A 20621-nucleotide genomic window follows, 5' to 3' on the forward strand; every position below is an offset into this window, starting at 1 on the left:
TGTAAACATGGCAGTTGCTAACATTACCTGTAGTATACATTCATTGCATCCCTAAAATGTTCCTTATGTTTTTATCAATTTTAATTTTTTTAATGCTAAGAAATTCTTAAATAATAAATACAAAATAAGCAGAGAGCTCTTACTTTATCCAATATCATGTATTTGACATCAGATGCAGTTCACATGAAAAGTAGATCTTTTAAGTCTTTTGTCTAATAATTCAAAAATTTTTTTCATCTTCTGTGTTTGAGCCCAGTTAGTCACTATCATGTAGTGACCCCTGTTTTGTACCAGGCACCAAATATGTGTTAAATCATGTCTGTGTCCCTTCTGTCTCTTATCACATAGAGAAATATTTATTATACATAGACTTTTGTGAATTGCTTTACCTTTGCTTTTAAATTATAGATTAGCTTTAACATTCAAACATTTGACATTTGTCTGCATGAATGACCGGAAGTAAGATTACTCAACAATAGTCATTCCCCAAAGAAAAGAAGTGAGCCTTAAATAATTTAGCATTCTTTCCTTCATTCTCATATCTGTGCTTATTTTACTGAAGACCTTATTCATTCTATAGAAATAAATTCGGTTTCTTCTGTATTTTTTCAGTTCTTCCTAAAATGTCCACAGAATAGTGAATCTGCAGTTTTCACAGTATCCTCAAATTTTGGTCTTTCCCAATGTAGACTAGAATTTACCATGAGTTTTAAGACAGTGTCCAGTTCATCTGGTAGCATTTTTTACCAGGTAAAAATATTTTCTTGTAAAAACTATTAAAATCCATTTTAAAGTCACGTTAGACAAATATGTTTGGTGGAGTCTAGGCTATAATGATCAAAAAATAGTGAATTCCTACAACACAATTAAATTTGAATGGTTATTTTTCTCATCCACCAAGAGAATCATCACAATGTGATCAGTTTTGTTACAACCTTTACACAAAAAAACAAAACCGGTACCAAAAGCTGCTTATTTGTAGTATACTTACTTCCTACAATTTACAGAATTTTTTCTGTTTTTGGAAATTCATAACCTTTTCCAGATTATTAATACACATTTCTCATTAACACCATCTCTCATAATTCTCTTTTTAATGTTCAATAATACAGTATTTGCTGTGAAACTACCTTAAAAAGAAGGCAGAGTTTCATGTCCAAGATGAATGAGTACATTGTAACCTTTAGTTAGATGTAACAGTGCCTATAATAATCCTCGAAGTCCTAGCATAATGTTTAAGTGCTCAATACCTTTAGAAGTACCCATTTGCCAGACACCAGCCTTACCAAGAAGGAGCTGGCATAATTTGCCTCTAGATAATTTTCTGTCCAAGGTGTTCTTCATATTGTTGCTAATATTAAACAGTAGGCAACATCTGTTATTTTTTACTGTAGCAGCAAAGGAATTAAAACCAATATTAATACATTTGTTCTAACATATTGTGAGCTATTTACTGTGATTTTTCAAAAGTGATATGAGGTTGCTATCTGTCACCCTTTCCTAATAAGTGTCAGAAAATAATTTTATTTTTAAATGAAAAATGTGCGAAGTAAAACAGACTTCATGGTATTTTTAGTATATTTAGAAAACAATTAACTTAATATTTATGAATTAAATTTGTTGTTAGAGGGGTTGAAGTATAACCTTCCAAATGTTTTGCAGCGAGTATTTTTACAATAGAACGTGTAATGATGTAACTCAGTTTTGGAGAAATAATACCATATTTAGTGGTATGGTATTAAGAAGGGTCATAAAATAAAACTGTTAGAACATTAAACTGCAGCTTTTGCTCTTAGTACACATGCCAATTTTAGTATGACATATGTACTCATATAGTTGATAGGTATTTACTAAATTGTATAGTTTTCTATTTGCCATTTTGATAAGATTCTTAAGCTATCATTAGTGTACATACTGTGTTATATAAGACTATTTAGACTTTTGTGGATTAAGACTTAGTGTATTGAAGTTAAATTTGAATAGTTAAGCTATTTTGCTTATAAGAATATATGAATACATAACTTTCAATTCGTATAAATAACTTATAGTTTAAGTCTTTTCATTATTTGAAAATACTGGTTGCAGGACATTCTCTACTGTGACTGGGAGTATAAACGAAGTGTCAAAATATATGCTGTTACTATTTACCATTTTTTAAAGGCATCTTGAAAGTTTTTACTGTCCAACTTCCCTCCTTTCCCTTTGTGAAACTTGTTATACAGAATATGTATGCATGGGAGAAAGCATTGTCTTTACAGATTTTAAAGTTCTTAATGGTATTAGAAATTTCTCAAGAGAGAAATTTTATTTTTAGTTCTAGAAAATCTATGACTTCTTAAATTATTTGGTTTAATTTTTATATGTTTTTTTCCCTTAGAAATCATTTTGTAGGGTCCATTTTCTGCATTTGTGTCATCTGTTTGATATGGGTTGATTTCCCCAAGTTTCCTGGGTTGGACATGTTTGATTTTTTTAATCAATCACAAATGGGTGGACAATTTTAGTCAAAATATAGGAATATCCTTTTATTACACACAGTTCTGATACTAATACAAGTTTCCTAATTTTGATCTTGAAAATTACTCTAACTCTTATTTCTTTCTCAGGAGATCATGAGGATGCTAAGATAAGGAAAAAATGAAATATATTTAAAAATTTACACACCCTGTATTAAAGCCATTCATCGCTTTATGGGCTCTAATGTCTGTTAATTATTTCATATGTTAATGTGTACATGCTTCGAAAGTGTGTACAGGCATTCAGCCTCTAGCTTTGTTCTTTGCAGTGTACCTGAAATGTGCATTTACCCCAACTAAACTGCTCACCCCGTCATGTGGTCCCTATCTGTGTAACGAGAGATACATAGATGTGTATGGCTACTGTATATTTGTTAGCAAGCAGAATGTTCATTACTAATATGAATTAGGAATTATGGTATGTTTAATATCCCAATAACTGTTCTTCATAATAGTATTAATTTTAAATGATTTTTCATGTTTCATAGTACTGCCAGATCTGTTGAAAGGGCGATAATGAAGAACTGCTCCTCCTTTGTGATGTCTGTGACAAGGGCTGTCATATGTACTGCCATAGACCTAAGATTACAGCTATACCAGGATATACAGATATACAGGACACTGGCAGTATCCATCTGGTATAGCTGTAATCTTAGGTCTATGGCAGTACATATGATGGCCCTTGTCACACGTAAGAGGGATCGGAAACGGAACCTTTTAATGGCCAGATCAAAATAGAGTTAGAGTTTTGTGAGGATTTTTTTGAGATAGAATTCACATAAAATTCACTCTTTAGGTGTGCAATTCAGTGGTTTTTTATATATTCAGTTATATAATGATCACCACTATTAAACTCCAGAGCATTTTCATGACCGTAAAAAAGTATCCTTGTACCCATTAGTTGTCACTCTCCCCTTCTCCCTCAGCCTTTGGCAACCACTAATCTACCTTCTATCTCCACGGATTTACCTCTGCTGGTCATTATATATAAACTGAATCATAAAATAGTTTGCCTTTTGTATCTGCCTTCCCTTAGCACAGTAGTTTCAAGTGCTAAAGGGAATGGTCTGGAAAGAAAAAGAGGCAACGGGCAGGTGGATGTTTGGGACTGAGTTTATGGAAAGGTAGTTGCTCATAGTGATGAGGTCAAGAGAGTAAACATGGAGAAGAGTGCCTGACAGAGGGAACATCTAGTAAAGAGTCTGGCCCTCAGTTCATGCTGCCCCTTACACTTCTTACTCCTTACTTTATAATTCGGCCAACTCATTTTTTGCTATATTATCATATTGCTTTAACCAATAGGTATGAGCCTTCACAGTTCTAATTTAAATGTGACTGGCAAGAGACTTAAAATGCATATGCTTATTATCAGACTGCATTCATACAAAAACCCCTCTCTTGGTGCCATGCTCTAGTGCCCCTCCCTAAGCCAGTTCCCATCTTGTGCCTCAGATCCCACCCCCTTGTTCTCTTCACCTGCATCAGCATCTCCTCCTCCCCTGGGTTCTCCTTAGCTTCACTTCTCCTGCATCCACTTCCCGCATTTCTCTCCTTTCCTTTACAGAATAACTCCTGCTGGACAGCTTTGTTCTGATTCTCTCTGATTTCTCTTCTCCAAGTCGCTCTGGGACTCTTTCTAGTCAGATTCTCTCCTTCACAGCTTCTCTGAAAGTGCTCCTATCGTGGCCATTCGTCAGCCTGGGGATCAGTGCTTAGGCCTCACCTGACGCACCCATCAGTTCCAGAGCACACCCTCCTTGAAACCCTGTTTTCACTTGGCTTCTAGTACCATACTTGGTTTTCTTTCTGCCTTTGCTCCTTTTCAGTTTCCTGTGCTGGTTTTCTTACCTTCTTGATCGATAAGCATTGGAGTGCTTTCTTAGCTTCAGGGTTATCATCTGTAAAGTGGGATATTATCTGCCTGGCGAGGATTTGTAAAGATAAAATAAGGTCATGAGTGTAAATGTTTTTATGAATTTAAAGTTCTGTGACACGTTTATATTAATGTGTATGGTATTTCAGACTGTTTTACAAAATAGCAGAGGGTCTCACATGGCATCATATTTACTAAGTTGCTTTCTTATTACTTGATCATCTTTGTCATATATAGTCAACTATAGTTTAATAATAACCTTTATTGGTTGTACATGAATTATCTTTTAGTTTAGTCATAGTCAAGCTATAGAAAGTTTCTCTAATACTTTATGAATGACTAACAAATTAGGGTTTTAAGTCCTGGGATATCATATCATCTGGTAGGCTATAGGAGATTTCTGTTTCGATAAATTTGGTTAAATAGTATTCTGGCTATCTCTCATTCAGGGTATAGACCAGGAGATGTAAATATAACCTCATTCAAGTCCTTCTATGTAAATACAGCTTTCTGAGCCTCTCTCTCCTCTTCTTAGTTTTTTAAATGTAGTGAATTAGATGTTACATTTCTTGTAGCAATAAAAAATAAACATTCTATTTTGATTTATAAGGATTTTTAAAGTAAAATCTTAGAAATATCTTCCTAGTTAATTCATGGTTATTTACAAATTTTTATGCTGTATACCTTGTACTCCAATGGCTATTTCTATACACATTATTGTGATTAAGTATTTTTATCCTGTGTATGTGCATATTAATGCCAAGATATATACATAGAATCAAAAAGCCTTGTGTGTGTATGTATACGTATTTATACACACTCACAGAGACACACACACAAGAAGTTTCAAAGTCCAATGCCTATGAAAGCCACACAAATAACACAGAAGAGTTGAGACTATGGCAAACAGGGAAGTCATGCCCCCATTTAAGTGTCAGTCATCACTCAACTCCTGCCAATTGTCATGTAGACATGTAGGTCCAGTGTTCTAGGATCTACCAATATTTCAAGATTATGGATCTTTATGCATGTCCTCACAAATGTTAAATGTTGGCAACAAATTCAGAATTTTTACAAGCATGAGCCAAACATAGTAACAACACATGCTGTGGGCTGTTTACCGTCTGTGAGCCACCGCTTTACAACTTCTGATACATAAATGTACAAAAACAAATACGCGATTGTATGTACAATCTGATAGGTCCTGCTTAAGACATACTGAAGGTCCTCTGTGCATTCTAACAAGGTAGAAAGGGTGCAAGGGAAATATCTCTGTCTAATAAAGTAATCAGGTAACTGAATAAAAGCTTGTTTTTAAAAGTGTATCTATGTGCACAATCTAATGAAGTAGTCTGACAAGCATCAATAATTAAAGAAACAAAAAGAGATTTTATTACCATTTTGTAACAAAAGTCTTTGGATTCTGTGGTTTAAATTTCATGTTTTCTTACTGTGAGTATTGTTAGAAAATGATCTCAAGTAACATCTTAGTTCAAATAGGAACTAGAAGCTTTAGTCCATTATTCATGAAATGTTCTTTTTATGTAAGACAACTATTCAGTCTAACTTAATCTTAATTAAATGGACTTTTTCCTCATTATATATTCAGCATTCTCCTTTCTCTTTTTTTTTATGATTTGGGGGTTCTAAAAGCTCAGTATAATATGAAAACTCAATCCGATTTTATTGAGTAAAAATTAATAAACTAAATGGAGAAGAGACTTAGTAAAACATTTTAATTATTTCAATCAGTGACAAGAGGTAGTGATTCTTTGATATGATATGGGAAAGGTGTTAGATTTATAGTTTGCCTTATTTTAATCCATTAAAACAACTCCTTAATTATGCGTTTAACATCCCAATAGAGAACCAAATAATTGTAATTGCTTAAAAGCAGTTTTTAAAAAATGTTGCTAAAAGAATCATGAAATCCTTGAGGAAATTGATACGAAATACTCTAAAGAAATGTTTTCCGCCAAGTTCAGTTCAAGAATATAGGCAACATATAATTAGGGCTAGACTGAATATCTAACTCCACATTCTAAGATTTTTTTTTCAAGATTTCTTAACAGTCTGAGTAAGGAGTAAATAATTTCCTAAAAGAGGATAAACGCTATTGTAGAGAATCAAAACACAAACCATATATTACCAGTGACCTTGCATATTTCTCTTCTTTGATCTATTATATTCATTGTAACTTTAATTCTCAAAATAGATGCTTATTTCCCAATTTCTGAATTGGGGGATGTTGGGAGGAGGGTGGGTTCTCATTGTTACCTTGATGTGCTGTCTACAAATTGTTAGATTGCATAAGGGGCACATTGGGGTTCGTTTGTTTTTTTCCATATACTTTCAGAGCTAGAATGACCTTACCAACTGTGTGACTTATCTTCTTCTACAGATAAGCAAACAGAGCCTCACAGATATTTTTTTACAAAGTTCCATAGCTAATTACTGACAGAGCATAGCTGGCATTCATACACTTTAATTCCAAATATGATCTATTTTATGCTATTTCTTTATTGTTTTCCCCAAAAACACATCTTTTTTTTTTTCTCCTCATCTTTAATAACACTGCTTTGTCCACACCTGGGAACCACAAGTTTCTGGAACTCTCTTCTTAACAGCAAATGCTTTTTTGAAAAAAATAACAGTTTCCGGAAGATTTGACCGTTTATAAAAGACTATTTTCCTGTTTGACACTTCATGAGCTTTCTTTCATGTTTCGGCTACCTTTTTAATAACCTCCTCAACTTTCTTATTAGTAATCTCTATATTTCTATGTATATTCACCTTTTATTCTTAATTATATTATGGTCTAAAGGATAGTCTTTAAATTCATTCCATTAGTGACATTCAGTTCATTCAAAAGAATAGTATCTTTGATTCGTTCAAAGTCTAAAGGAAAACTGCTAAGTTCTGTAGCACCAAACATGGTGCCATGAGATCAACATATTCGAGTTTTAAAAATTCTTTAGAGTTTTCATGCATCATTAGATTTTAGCCTAGTATTATCGGAGATCAAATTCATAGATCTCTCTTGAAAATAATAAAACTATCAACTTTTTGGGTGAGAAAGTATTCTTTTTGTTTATTCTGTCAGAGTTTCATCATTTAAAATAATAGAAGGTCTATAGACAGTTATTTTCTTATACCTCATATATTATTTTTTTAATTAAAGGCAAGTTCACTGAAAAGGGGCCACAAAGACAGAAAAAGGAAAACAGAGGAAAACACCTGCAGTACTGGAGTAAAACAAGAAAGCTGTACTCGTGGAAAGAAACTGAAACAGGACAACTCTGACCTGACTCTTGGCAGGTATTATTTCTGTTCCCCTGTCCTATATATTCATAACACCCCATTGTATTTGTTTAAAGACCGTCCACCATATTAAAGGTGACTTTTTGACTGTGTAAATAGGGACTTTTCTATGTAATGTAAACTCTGTACTATAAGTAAACGTATCCTTTCATCTTTTTTTATGAATTAATTTGCATTGTCTTTACTTGGAAGAGAATGAAAGCTAAACTTTTACTAAAGGTAGATAACTCTAAAGCATGGATATTGACTTCAAACATTATTTTCTCTAGTACAAGCCCTACTAAAATGCAAACTCGTCTCAATAAAGACATGAAAAAAAGAAAAATAGAGGAAAACACCTTCAGTAACTTACCAAACCAGGAAAGCTTTAATTCTGTAAAGAAAATGAAGCAAGACCACTCCGACCTGACTCCTTCCAGGTATAATTTTTGTTCTCCTGTCCTATATATTCATAACATACCATTGTATTTGTTTAGAAACCTTCCACCATACTAAAAGTGACTTTATGACCGTTTGTGTAAATAGGAATTTTCCTATGTAATGTCAACTGTGTACTATAAGTAAATGTATTCTTTCATGTGTTTTTATGAATTAATTTGCATTGTCTTTACTTGGAAGAGAATGAAAGCTAAACTTTTACTAAAGGTAGATAACTAAAGCATGGATATTGATTTCAAACATTACTTTCTCTAGTACCCTTACTGAAATGGACAGTCATGAAGATGCACGGCCTTTTGTAGAACTGCCGGAGCGCAGCACACGGAGTCGTCTGCGTTTCCGCCTCAGGGATGGAAGACACGTTGTTATTAAAAATGCGTAAGCAGCTTTATAATAACGTGTGGTATCTGGGGGTCTCATCAACAAGAAATAAAGTGGTTAAACACACACACGGAACAGTCTTTCAAGAATGATCATTTTCTTTTAAACAAATACAACATCCCTGAAAAAAGGAAAGCTTGGTGTGCACATTGGCTACTTTGGGCTGGTGTTTTCATCACTGGTGGTACATACTCAGCAGGAGCAGCTGGGCAGGAAGTAGTGGGCATGGTATGAAAATGGCAGTTGGCCCAGTAATCATTGTCACTGTACCTGTGGGTATCATTTGTTCTGTGACTGACTTGCACTCGAGGTGCCCTAGGTTGAGTGTATCCTCAAGCCCCTGGCACGGTGCTCCTCAAATAACCAAAGTCCTCCTAAGCCTCTGCTGCCACCCAGTTACAGGTATCCACAGCATACTTTCATTCGGATGCACGAGGCCTTCACCGTAACCACCATCATTTCAGTCCTGATTGCTCTGCAGATTATAGAACCCGGGCCTACCCTCAAGTTTATATTTCGATTGCCATTCAAGTGGTAATCAATGAATGATAACCAATGAGTGCTCTACTGTTAAACCCAGGGTATCATCAATTTGAAATAATATGTAGAGAATAAAGTAATGTTTATTTAGTTGTTAACCATAGTGAAAATCAAGTGAAATTTATCCATGGGTATGGGGATATCTTGAACTCAGAAGAATTAAGTCATCATAAATGCACAGTGATCTCTTTTCCCTGTTTCAACCTCAAAATGAAATTTGTTAAAAGCACTAATTTTAAAATGAGGGAATCTAATCTGCCTTTGGTACCTTATGCACCCCCTCTGTGCTCCTTTTTTCCATTTCTTCCACCCCCAATACCTTTTCAAAAAATTTAAAATCCTATTCATTTAGCCTCTCATTAAACACATCCTCAACAAGGAAATCTGATATCAATCATTTACTCCTTATTGTAAGTTTTATTTGTGGGCTTCTTTCAACGTTATTTATATCTTAAGTATTTCCATTTAAGAAATGAAAGAAGTTTGTGTTGTTAAAATAATTTAATTACAACTAGAAGTTAAGGGAGGTATTCTAAGAGAATCAAAATTTTCCTTCCAGAGAAATATGACTGTCATACAACACAGGGAAACTAGTAGAGCCTTATCTACTAGGAATTTCACTTCAATAAGATCTCTTAGGCTTGCTTGGGCCATTTTATAACTCTACCTTTAAAAAAAGACTTTTTTTTTTGGTTTCACTAATCTACAGTTACATGAAGAACATTATGTTCACTAGGCTCCCCCTTCACCAAGTCCCCACACACACACCCCTTCACAGTCACTGTCCATCAGCGTAGTAAGATGCTGTAAAATCACTACTTGTCTTCTCTGTTGTACAGCCCTCCCCTAGTCCCCCCCCACTACTCATGCTAATTGTAAGGCCTCCTTTCTGTTTCCCCACCCATCCTCCCCAGTCCCTTTCCCTTTGGTTTCTGTTAGACTGTTCGTGGGTTCTGTGATTCTCTTGCTGTTGTTTTGTTCCTTCAGTTTTTCTTTGTTCTTATACTCCACATATGAGTGAAATCATCTGGTTCTTGTCTTCCTCTGCCTGGCTTATTTCACTGAGCATAATACCCTCTAGCTCCATCCATGTTGTTGCAAATGGTAGGATTTGTTTTCTTCTTATGGCTGAATAATACTCCATTGTGTATATGTACGACATCATCTTTATCCATTCATCTACTGATGGACGTTTAGGTTGCTTCCATTTCTTGGCTATTGTAAATAGTGCTGCAATAAACATAGGGGTGCATCTGTCTTAAAAAACATTTTTTCTTTAAACTTCAACTATATAAAATTGAGGTAATTCCTCTAATTTCCTTGAGCTCTTCAGTTTCCTTCCCCCATATACAGATAGCTTTAATGTCTTTCCAGTCAACCTTTTATATATTTATTTAGCAACATGTATCTTTAAAAATAGGTAGTGTCAAATGCTGGGCATAGAAGCCACAGGGCATAAATCTGTAAAGAAGTAAAAAGCTAACCTTTTCAAAGAATATTGCTTCTCTCTCACTTACCAACTTTACATTTCCCTGTATGGCCCCAGAAGATGACTGGTTAGCCAGAGACAGGTAAGATTCCTCAAGGGAGGAACAACCTAAGACAGGCACAGTCGCAGGGGGGCCATCAGGTGAGAAATTGGGGATCAACAGAGGTGAGGCTTAGAACCTCACCCCCCATTTTGAGAGAAATCTGCATCTGTGGATGTTTTGTTGCCCTTGTCTAGCTTGGATTAATACTTAGTCTATAGGCACAGACCTGATCATCTACATTTGCCCTCTTACAGCACTAAACTATCTTTTCTACCTTTATCTTGCATCTACCTACCACTTCAGCATTTTATTAAAAAAAGAATAAGGGAGAAATGTGGGATTCACATATAAATCAAGTATAAAAATCAAACGAATAATCATATCTGACTTGATTGTTTATAGTTCATGATGCGTGATCAAAACTGAAAGTTTCTGTGATATGAGTGCCCTTGCACACTGTTCACCATGTTAGAACTTATTCACTATGTAAGAACTTGTTCACCATGTAAGAACTTGTTTGTTATGCTTCAGAAGATTGGAGACTGTTGAGAATTAGGCTTGGGTTTGATTAATGATTGTGCATTGAGTCCCCTATACAGAATTTTATTGTTAACAACCATTTGATCAATAAATGAGAGATGCCCTCTCAAAAAAAAAAAATGTAGTGTCAGTGCCAAATCATTTCTCTCATTTGTGGAGTATAACAACGAAACAAAACTGAAGGAACAAAAGACCAGCAGACTCCAAGAAGGAACTAGTGGTTACCAGAGGGGGGAGGGGTGGGGGGAGAGAGGGAGAAGGGGGATCGAGGGGGTATTATGTTTAGTACACATGGTATGGGGGGTCACGGGGAAAATAGTGTAGCACAGAAGGCATATAGTGAATCTGTGGCGTCTTACTACCCTAATGGACAGTGACTGCATTGGGGTATGGGTGGGGACTTGATATGAGTGACTGTAGTAACCACATTGTGTTTTCATTTGAAACCTTTATGAGTATATCAATAACCTTAAAATTAAAAAAAAATAGTGTGAAGAATATATGTACATGCAATGTTTTTAGACTTATCAGTTGCATTATACTATAAACCTCATTCTGTTTTTGTTTCAAGTTGAATAAAATATATAAATCTAGTTAATGACTTTGATGCTGCAAGGTACTCCATCACAGGGATATATCACAAGTAAGTAACATCCAGATTTCTCTAGGAATGCAAACTTGAGTTGCCTGCAGCTCCTTGTCACTGCAATGACTTGTCATACGTGTCATATGCAGACTCATGGGTAGAAGCCAGTTTCCAAAATGGTCCCAAATGATTCTCACCTTCTGGTATTCATGCCCTGGTGTAATCCTTTTCCACACTGTGTCACGGTTAGCCCGGATGACCAGCATAATATGGCAGAGTGATGGCAGGTAAATTCCCAGACTAGGTTATAAAATATGCTGTTGCCTCTACCTTGTTCTCTTGGATCACTTGGCTCTCAGTAAAACCAACTACGGACAACCAAGAACTGCACCAACTTGGAAGCCATGTGACTGTGGCATTTTAGAAGTGGATCCTTCAGCCCAAGTCAAGCGTTCGTTCAGATAACTGGAGCCCAAGACAACATCTGGACTGCAACTTGCTGAGATTCTAAGCCACAGAACCCAGAAAAGCTCCTCCTAAGGTTTATTTTCTGTTTTTTAGTATAATTGGCATGCAGTATCCAATGACACTCATATCTCAGAGACAATGCCGGTTCAGTTCCACACCACAATAAAGCATCTCAAGCAAGAAAGTGAAATGGATTTTTTGGTTTCCCAGTGCATATAAAAGTTACCTTCACACTATAGTTACCTCTTAATCCCTGTCACCTGTTTCACCTACTACCCACTGCTCCCTGCACTGGTAATCAACAGTTTGTTCCTTATCTATGAGTCTGTTTTGTTTTACTTTGTATTGTTTTTTTAGTTTCCACATACAAGTGAAATATGGTATTTGTCTGTGTCTGATTTATTTCACTTACCATATTACCCTTTAGGTCCACCCATGTTGTCACAAATGGCAAGGTTCCATTCGTTTCTATTGGTGAGTAATCCTCCTTTGTGTAAATTTATCTTCTTTATCCAATTATCTACTGATGGGTAATTAGGTGGCTTCCTTATCTTGGCTATTGTGAATAACGCTGCAGTGAACATGGGGGTGCATATCTCTTTGAATTGGTATTTTGGATTTTCTTTTTTTAAGTTTTTTAGGGACTTCCATATTGTTTTCCTTAGTGGCTACACCAATTTACATTCCCACCCACAGTGTACGAGGGTCAGGTGGTATCTCATTGTGGTTTGGATTTGCATGCTCCTGATGATTAGTGATGTAGAGCATCTTCCCATGTGCCTGTTGGCCATCTGAATTTCTTCTTTGGAGAATTGTCTCTGCATATCCTCTGCCCATTTTTTAATCGGGTTATTTGCTCTTCGGGTGTTGAGGCTGTAACATGTCCAGAATATCTCGCCTGGCTTTAGTATATCTGCATATCAATAGGCATTCAGAGGTGGAAAGAAGTATGGCTTTAGTGCATTTGCATCTTTCCTCAGGGGTGGAGAAGTTCATCTCCGTATCAGTGGGTGATTACCTGGGTAACAGAGGGCTTATCTGTACCTCAGAGGTGAGAGGGAAGGGGGATGTTGTGGCTGCCTGAGCAGAGAAGACGGCCTGGGACTGCAGTTTCTGAGCAATAAACGGGTTTTAAACTTTATTTCTCCATTTAACTGATTTTGGTTTTTAGGGGTATTTTGCCCTGGGATTTCCCTTCCCCAGACTTACAAATGGTCAATATAGTCTTTTGGTGTTTAAGCTAACACATTAGAGATCAGCAAGGTGATAATCAGCAGGCAAGTCATTACATGATTAGGGAATTAGACCAAACCTCTGTGGCAAACAGATTACAGCTTGACCTGCACATCATAATTTTCTACCACAAGCAATCTAACAAATACCATTTCCTATGATAAACATCCATGTCTTGAGGTGGACACAATAAGAAAACCCAAACCTTTCAATATTACCTAGAAATTTCTGTCCTAACCAAACAGACTTATAAACACATTTTAAAAAATGAAAACATACAAAATAAGTATAGATTCAATTTAAAATATTTAGTACCAAGATATGAACGTGTTTGCTAAATCTCTCTTGTCTTTCTAAGTGAAGGCTAACGGTTATTAAGTACTTAACAATCTCAAAAGCAATAGCTTCCTCAGAGGCCCCTGCTATTGACATCAAGTCTCATTTTAACTTTCAAGGCTAAGTTCAAGATATCTGATGCTTGTAATTTTCTTAATCCACTTAACGACATAGAGAAGTTTATTTGGATGTGAACATTACATTAGACAGTTTTTGATTATTCAGCTAAATATCAGGTAACATTTCCTCAGCGGTAATAAAAAGGAGAGTGGAGAGGAAACTTGGAGTGATGGATACATTATGGCATAGACTGTGGTGATGGTCATGGATGTAGATTTACAACTCATCAGGCTGTACACATGAAATATGTACAGCTTTTTGTGTATCAATCACACCTTCGTAATGTTTTTGTTTTTTTTTAAAGGGCCATTTTTAAAAAGCTTGGCAAGTAACAAGGTTTGCTTCACTGAATGGACAAATGGCCTTGCTGGAGGGCTGGAGAGAGGATGTCTAAAACTGCATCCACTTACAAGGGTCAGAAAGCAGCAGCCCAAGGCTGCATGTCACCAACAAGGGGCCTTGGCCTTACTTCTGGATGATGGTGACTTAAGAGTCCTTGTTTCTCCCCACCCCTATATGCCTGTTGTCACTGGCACCACTGAAATTGGATTTAGGGAAAATTACAATCCTGTATATCTCAGCCTCCTGATTCTAGAAACATGCATAAAGCAAACATGATTTGGGTCAATCCATTAACCTAGGGCTCTGGTTCCTTCTCTCCCTCCCACCTCAGGCCTTACCAACTCCTTCCTACCCACACTCCTGCTTCTACGTTCCTAGATGCACAGGCACAGGACTGGGGCACTGTGAGTAAAATTGTAGTATTTCCAGAATATCTCACCTGGCTTTAGTACATCTGCATATCAATAGGTATTCAGAGGTGGAAAGAAGTATGGCTTTAGTGCATTTGCATCATTCCTCAGGGGTGAAGAGAAGTTCATCTTCATATCAATGTATGACTACCTGGGTAACTGGAGGGCTTATCTGTACCTGAGAGGTGAGGGGAGGGCCGGTTTTGCTTCTGCTGGAGCAGGAAAGAGAGAAGGCCCCAGACTGCAGTTTGTAGGCAATAAACAGATTTTAAACTTCATTTCCCCTTTTGGCTGAGTTCAATTTTTAGAGGTATTTTGCCCCAAGATTTCCTTTCCCCGGACTTCAGGCACCTACAGGACAGGAGGAACCAGCCTTGCTCATCAACCACCAGGCTTTCTTTGGAGACCCAACTCTCTGCCTCCAGAGGGGGCTGCCTGCAGCCCAGACGCTCAGCACAGGAGTCTGAAGGATCAGTTAAAGAAGAGCAGCAAGTGGGAGGGGGCAGTGGTGCTCCACGAGGGAGAAGGTGCCCTTTGTTTGTTTCTGTTCCTCCCCAGGAGGCCCCCAGACGGAGAGTGGGTTGGGCAAACAGGTTGTAAGTCCAGAGAAAGGAAATCCTGGGGCAGAATACCTCTGAAAACTGAAATCAGTCAAAGGGGGAAATAAAGTTTAAAACCCGTTTATTGCTTACAAACTGCAGTCTGGGGCCTTCTCTCTCTCTCGTGCTCCAGGAGAAGCAAAACCGGCCCTCTCCGCACCCCTTGGGTACAGATAAGCCCTCCTCACCCAGGTAATTACCCATTGATATGGAGAGGAACTTCTCTCCACCCCCGAGGAATGATGCAAATGCACTAAAGCCATACTTCTTTCCACCTCTGGATGCCTTATTGATATGCGGATGTACTAAAGGCCAGGCGAGATATTCTGGAAATGTTGCAATTTTACCCACACTGGTGCTGAGCGAATTTTGGGGTAGTAGGGGCCTCCTCTTGGGCAATTACAACAGAGTGGAGACAAAGGTGTTGCCAAGAACAGCAAACTAAGAGGAACTGGTGAAAGGTACCTGGGGCAGACTGGCTAGGGCGGGCTGCTTCCTATACCCCCTGCTACCTTCCCGAGGCAGCTCTCCTGAGATGGCAGCTGCTAGAATGAAGGCTCTGCCCCTAGGAAGGAATTAGGGAGAGTGGCCCCTAATCACCCACACACCTTTGAACCCTGTTCATCAGTGTAAACCTCTTCTAGTATACTGTTTTTCAGGCTGGCCCTCCTGCAGTGGCTGCGGCCTCATTACTGTCATACTATTATGCTCCCCATTTACAGATGAGAAATATTTCTATATTCTTGTCTAACTCTACCAAGCTAGGGACTTAGAAAATGGTCTGTGCCCTTTGAGAAACTTACAATTGTCTTAAGAATTTGTCCCAGAGTTCTTCCTTTTGCCCCTCTAGACCTATTCTCCACCTGCCTGGTGACCCAGGGGGCCAGTCAGAGTGGACCACACATGGGCCCAGGGAGGAGGGCAGCCTTCCTTCAGGCCCAGCTCTACTGGGGGCAGCCACATCCCAGCCCACACTCCTCTGCGTGGCCTTTTCTAGGTTCTGGGCTCTCAGTATGCTTAGGAGTGGTAAGAGATCCCCTCACAAGGGCAGGAGTAAACTTCACTTTATTTTGTGGTTTCCTTATTCCCTGTCCACACTTTTATAAATACACCCCTTTGTTAAACCCTGTTCAAATTCCTAATTTCAGAATACACTGGATATGCTGGAACACTGAAACAATATCACTCTTAATAAAACAATTATTTAAGAGAGAACAATATACAGATGTGTTGGTAGGAATTGTAGATTATAGATGGATAAATTGATGAAGAATCTCACTGCAAGATCTCAACAAACCCCAGGGCCACCATGGCATGGACATATCACTTAGCACCCAGGGGCAGCTCCTATGTCCCTAAAGCCTCCTACCTAGGTCTCTAAGCACAATGTTAATGGATTTCTTCTTTGGCTTTATTATTGCCTGCCCTTGGCATTTTCTTCTGGAATGAAGCCCTCTACATAGATGTAGGATAACATTTAAACTTACTGCTACAATGGGATTCTGTGACCCAGGTACTTTCTTTGAGCAGAAAGAATCTGACAGCTCTGGACGTTCTTGTCCGCTTGGGATGAAGATGCCAAATGTGGTGGCAAAATGGGAGGCAGAAGAAGGGCAAGTGAAGATCTAGAAAGAAAACACAGCCTTGGAGTCTTCTCTGCCCATATCCCAAGTGTTTTCCTTACTGTGCTGAGGGCTTAACCTTGGTTTTTTAAAAAGACAAGCCAAGAACAAAAATGGAAACAACATAAATGCTCAACCACTTTGGTCCAATAACACAGTTAAGTGTGAAGGATAATTATGGAAACTGCAGAAACATGGGAACTGTTTGTGACATAAAGTTAAATGAATACAGCACAACATTCAGTAGCATATATACCATGGTTATAACTCCGAAAAATATTTAGGTACAAAGATAGCTTCTGTAAGGATAAAACCAAAAAAGGAAAATAATGCATTAAAGTGATAGGACTGTGTCTTTTATCTTTTTTGTCTTTATTGGAAGAGATTGTCCTCTTTGGGCCTTTTGACTCCTTACATATCTTTTTGGGAATTCCAGCCCTGTTGGTCTGGGTTGGTGCAGCTGTCAACCTTGAGAGATGAGGTAATATTGCTCCCCAGACAAAGAATAGACTTGCTTATTGCTTATTATAAAGGCAGTGGATTACTTAAGCTCTGTTTTCCTCAGCTGTGATGCCGAGCGTCCCTCTGAGTCCACGGCATCACCTCAGTGGGGACTGGGCTGAGGAGCACTGACTGGTGAATGTGCCTGTGGGTGGTAGTCCAGTGTCTCTGACCTAGTTTTCTCATGTCTTCTGCCTGCATTCACGACACAGGAACAGGCTGACTTAGCTTATAAGTAGGCTGAAATCCAATCTCAGACTTTAACATTATTGCAAAACCAATTTGTAATTATTTATTTAATATTTCTCTTTCCCACCAGACTATAGATATTAGGGGATAAGAATTATGTCTGCCCTTTTTGCCACTGTTTTCCCAGCACCGAAGAAAGCACAGCAGAGGGTCAGCTTCAATGAACATTCATTGACTGATGGATTGAAGGAGCAGAGGTGTATAAGGAGCAAGTTCTGAGAATGAATCAAACCCAAATAGGTGGTTTGAAGGCTAGACTGGCACTTTGCAATCATATCTCCTATTGCTCACTAACAGTTAAAAACACCGTGATTGGTGCCAGGCCCTCTTCTAGGTAATTTTCCAAATTTATCACATTTCAGTGCCCATACCCTCCACTTTCTAGGTTACAAAGGGCTTTCACATACAGTGGACCTTAGGCACAACTCTGTGCAATAATAATTGCGAGAAATGGCTAACATTTATTGAGTTACTATGTGTAGGCTCCTGTATTAACTTGCTCTTCACCATCCCACGGATTCTGTGAGCACATAACTGTCATCCCATTTTACATTTGAGAAGATCCACCAACAAAATGGTGACTGGCCTGTCCACAGTCAACCTGCTGCTGAGCAGCAGTGCTTGAATAAGAACAAGCAGTCATACTGAAGGCCAGAGGCCAGAGCCACTAAGCTGCTACATTTCAAAGGAGAGAAAAGCAATGTGAGCAAGAGTCCATTGCTGTTGACATCAGCCAGATAATAAGTGGAAGAGCTGGGACTCATACCCGGCTCACTTATGAACACTGCTTGGACCTGAACCCAAATCCTAGACCCAACAGTCATAGCCAATCCAAAAATATCCATCTTGATCTGGTCCCGCAGTCTGAGAGCCCTGCAGGTCAGCCACCTTGGTTTCTGCTGACTCTTACCAATTTGCCTGCCTAGTGGCTGCTGATAGAGCTGCTGCCCTCTGACCTATGGCCTCAAGCTTCAGACAGAACTTCTGGACACATTCAAAGGGCTGGTCATTGCAGCAGGAAGAAGGATCTCACGTTGGTGCTGCTGAGTCTGAGGGCATGATTCAAAGACTGGGGCTCTGACGCCCTGTGTGATTCTGAGCCAGCCACCTGCTGCTGGGGCCTGAAGTCCCTTATACTCTGCTTCTCACATAGCATATACTGCATCATTTCCATTTAGCACACATTTGTCATTTCCTGTGGAGGGCCTGAAACTTTTCAGTCCATCAGACCTACTCAGTGAGAGCCTCCTTGCCCCCAGACTCTTCCCATTGCCTCTGGCAGCCCTGGGACCCTCTGGGCTTCCTCAGTCATTCATCAAAACTTCCCTGTCCGAGGGGCCCTGTGCTCATCTGTGAAAAAGGACACATATTTCACCATGAAAGTTAAAAGTTTGGCCATCCAGTTAAAATTTTATTTTTTCCAGGAAACTTAATGCCTTAAATCTCTTTAACTATCTCTATTACAAAAGGCTTATTATCTCCCAATACCTTCATTATTACAGATCAGAAGCAAGTTCACTGATCACAGGATATTAGCCTTGGAAGCGTCAATCCTTAATATGTGGTAGGCAGGAGACTGAACGAATCAGCTAACATTTCATTTATTAAGTCAATAAGCATTTATTTATTAAACACTTAGTTACTATGTGTCTGGCCCTGTGGCTAGGTGCCAAGAAGACAAAATGAACAAAGAAAGAAATACATACTCAAGCACTTTATGGTTAAGAGGGAAAGACAGGCATGCATGAACTATTACATATTTTATGCCATAATGCATCAACACACATGAGCAAGTGATAAACCACTTGAGGAGATCTAGAAAGGCTTCACAAAGGAGGTGACATTTTCATTCTTTTGCATGTAGCTGACCAGTTTTCCCAACACCATTTATTGAAGAGACTGTCTTTTCCCCATTGTATATTCTTGCCTCCTTTGTCATAGATTAGTTGACTGTATAAGCCCAGGTTTATTTCTGGGTTCTCTATCTTGTTCTATACACCATACACAAAAATGAAGTTGAAATGGATTAAAGACCTAAATGGAGGGCCTGAAACCATAAAACACCTAAAAGGAAGCATAGGCAATAAACTCTTGGACATTGGCCTTAGCAATTTTTTTCTGTATATGTCTCCCTAGGCAAGCAAAACAAAAACAAAATAAACAAGTAGCACTACATCAAACTAAAAAGTTATGCACAACAAAGGAAACTTTCTGCAAAATGAAGAGGCAACCTACTGAGTGGGAGAATATACTTTGTAAATGATATATCTGGTAAGGGGCTAATATCCAAAAACTATAAAGAACTCATACAACTCAACATCAAAAAACCCAAATAATTTGACTAAAAATGGGCAGAAGACCTGAATAGTTATTTTCCCAAAGAAGACATGCAGATGGACAACAGATAAATGAAGAGATGCTTACCATCACTAATCATCAGGGACAGGCAAGACAAAACCACAATGAGATATCACCTCACACCTGTTAGAATGGCTATTATCAAAAAGACGAGATAACAGCATTGGCAAGGATGTGGAGAAAAGGGAACCCTCCTACATGTTGGTGGGAATATAAACTGGTGCAGCCACTATTGACAACAGTATGGCGGTTCCACAGAAAACTAATATGAGAAATATGATACAATTCAGTAATTCCACTTCTAGGCATTTACGCATAGGAAAAACCCTCACAAACTCAAAAAGATATGTTTATTTTTGCAGCATTATTTACAATAACCAAAATATAGAAACAATCTAAGTGTCTGTCAACAGATGAATGAATAAAAAAGTGGTACATATATACAATGGAACATTACTCAGCCATAAAAAATAATGAAATCTTGCCATTTGCGACCACATGGATGGGCCTGGAAGGTGTTACACTAAGTGAAATAAGTCAGACAGAGAAAGAGAAATACCAAATTATTTCAGTTATATGTGGAATCAAAAAAACAAGACATAACAAAACAAAACAGAAATAGACTCATAGACACAGAGAAAAAACTGGTGGTTGCA

At 38.1% G+C, this 20621-nt stretch overlaps 2 protein-coding genes across 4 annotated transcripts in view; one reads left to right on the plus strand and one right to left on the minus strand.

The window, feature by feature from the left end:
- LOC118922216 (bromodomain adjacent to zinc finger domain protein 2B-like) overlaps window positions 1-8545 on the plus strand; it is a 107954-nt gene extending 99409 nt beyond the window's left edge. Inside the window, exons 26-28 of the mRNA XM_057493669.1 lie at window positions 7571-7707; window positions 7980-8129; window positions 8404-8545. Coding sequence (XP_057349652.1) covers window positions 7571-7707; window positions 7980-8129; window positions 8404-8530 — 414 coding nt within the window. The 3' untranslated portion in view covers window positions 8531-8545. The remainder of the gene's footprint in view (window positions 1-7570; window positions 7708-7979; window positions 8130-8403) is intronic.
- Window positions 1-20621, minus strand: part of LOC130681195 (enoyl-CoA delta isomerase 2-like) — a 133494-nt gene that overhangs the window by 64408 nt on the left and 48465 nt on the right. The window lies entirely within an intron of this gene.

The sequence above is a fragment of the Manis pentadactyla genome, chromosome 16, assembly GCF_030020395.1.
Source record: "Manis pentadactyla isolate mManPen7 chromosome 16, mManPen7.hap1, whole genome shotgun sequence".
Taxonomy (NCBI): Eukaryota; Metazoa; Chordata; class Mammalia; order Pholidota; family Manidae; genus Manis; species Manis pentadactyla.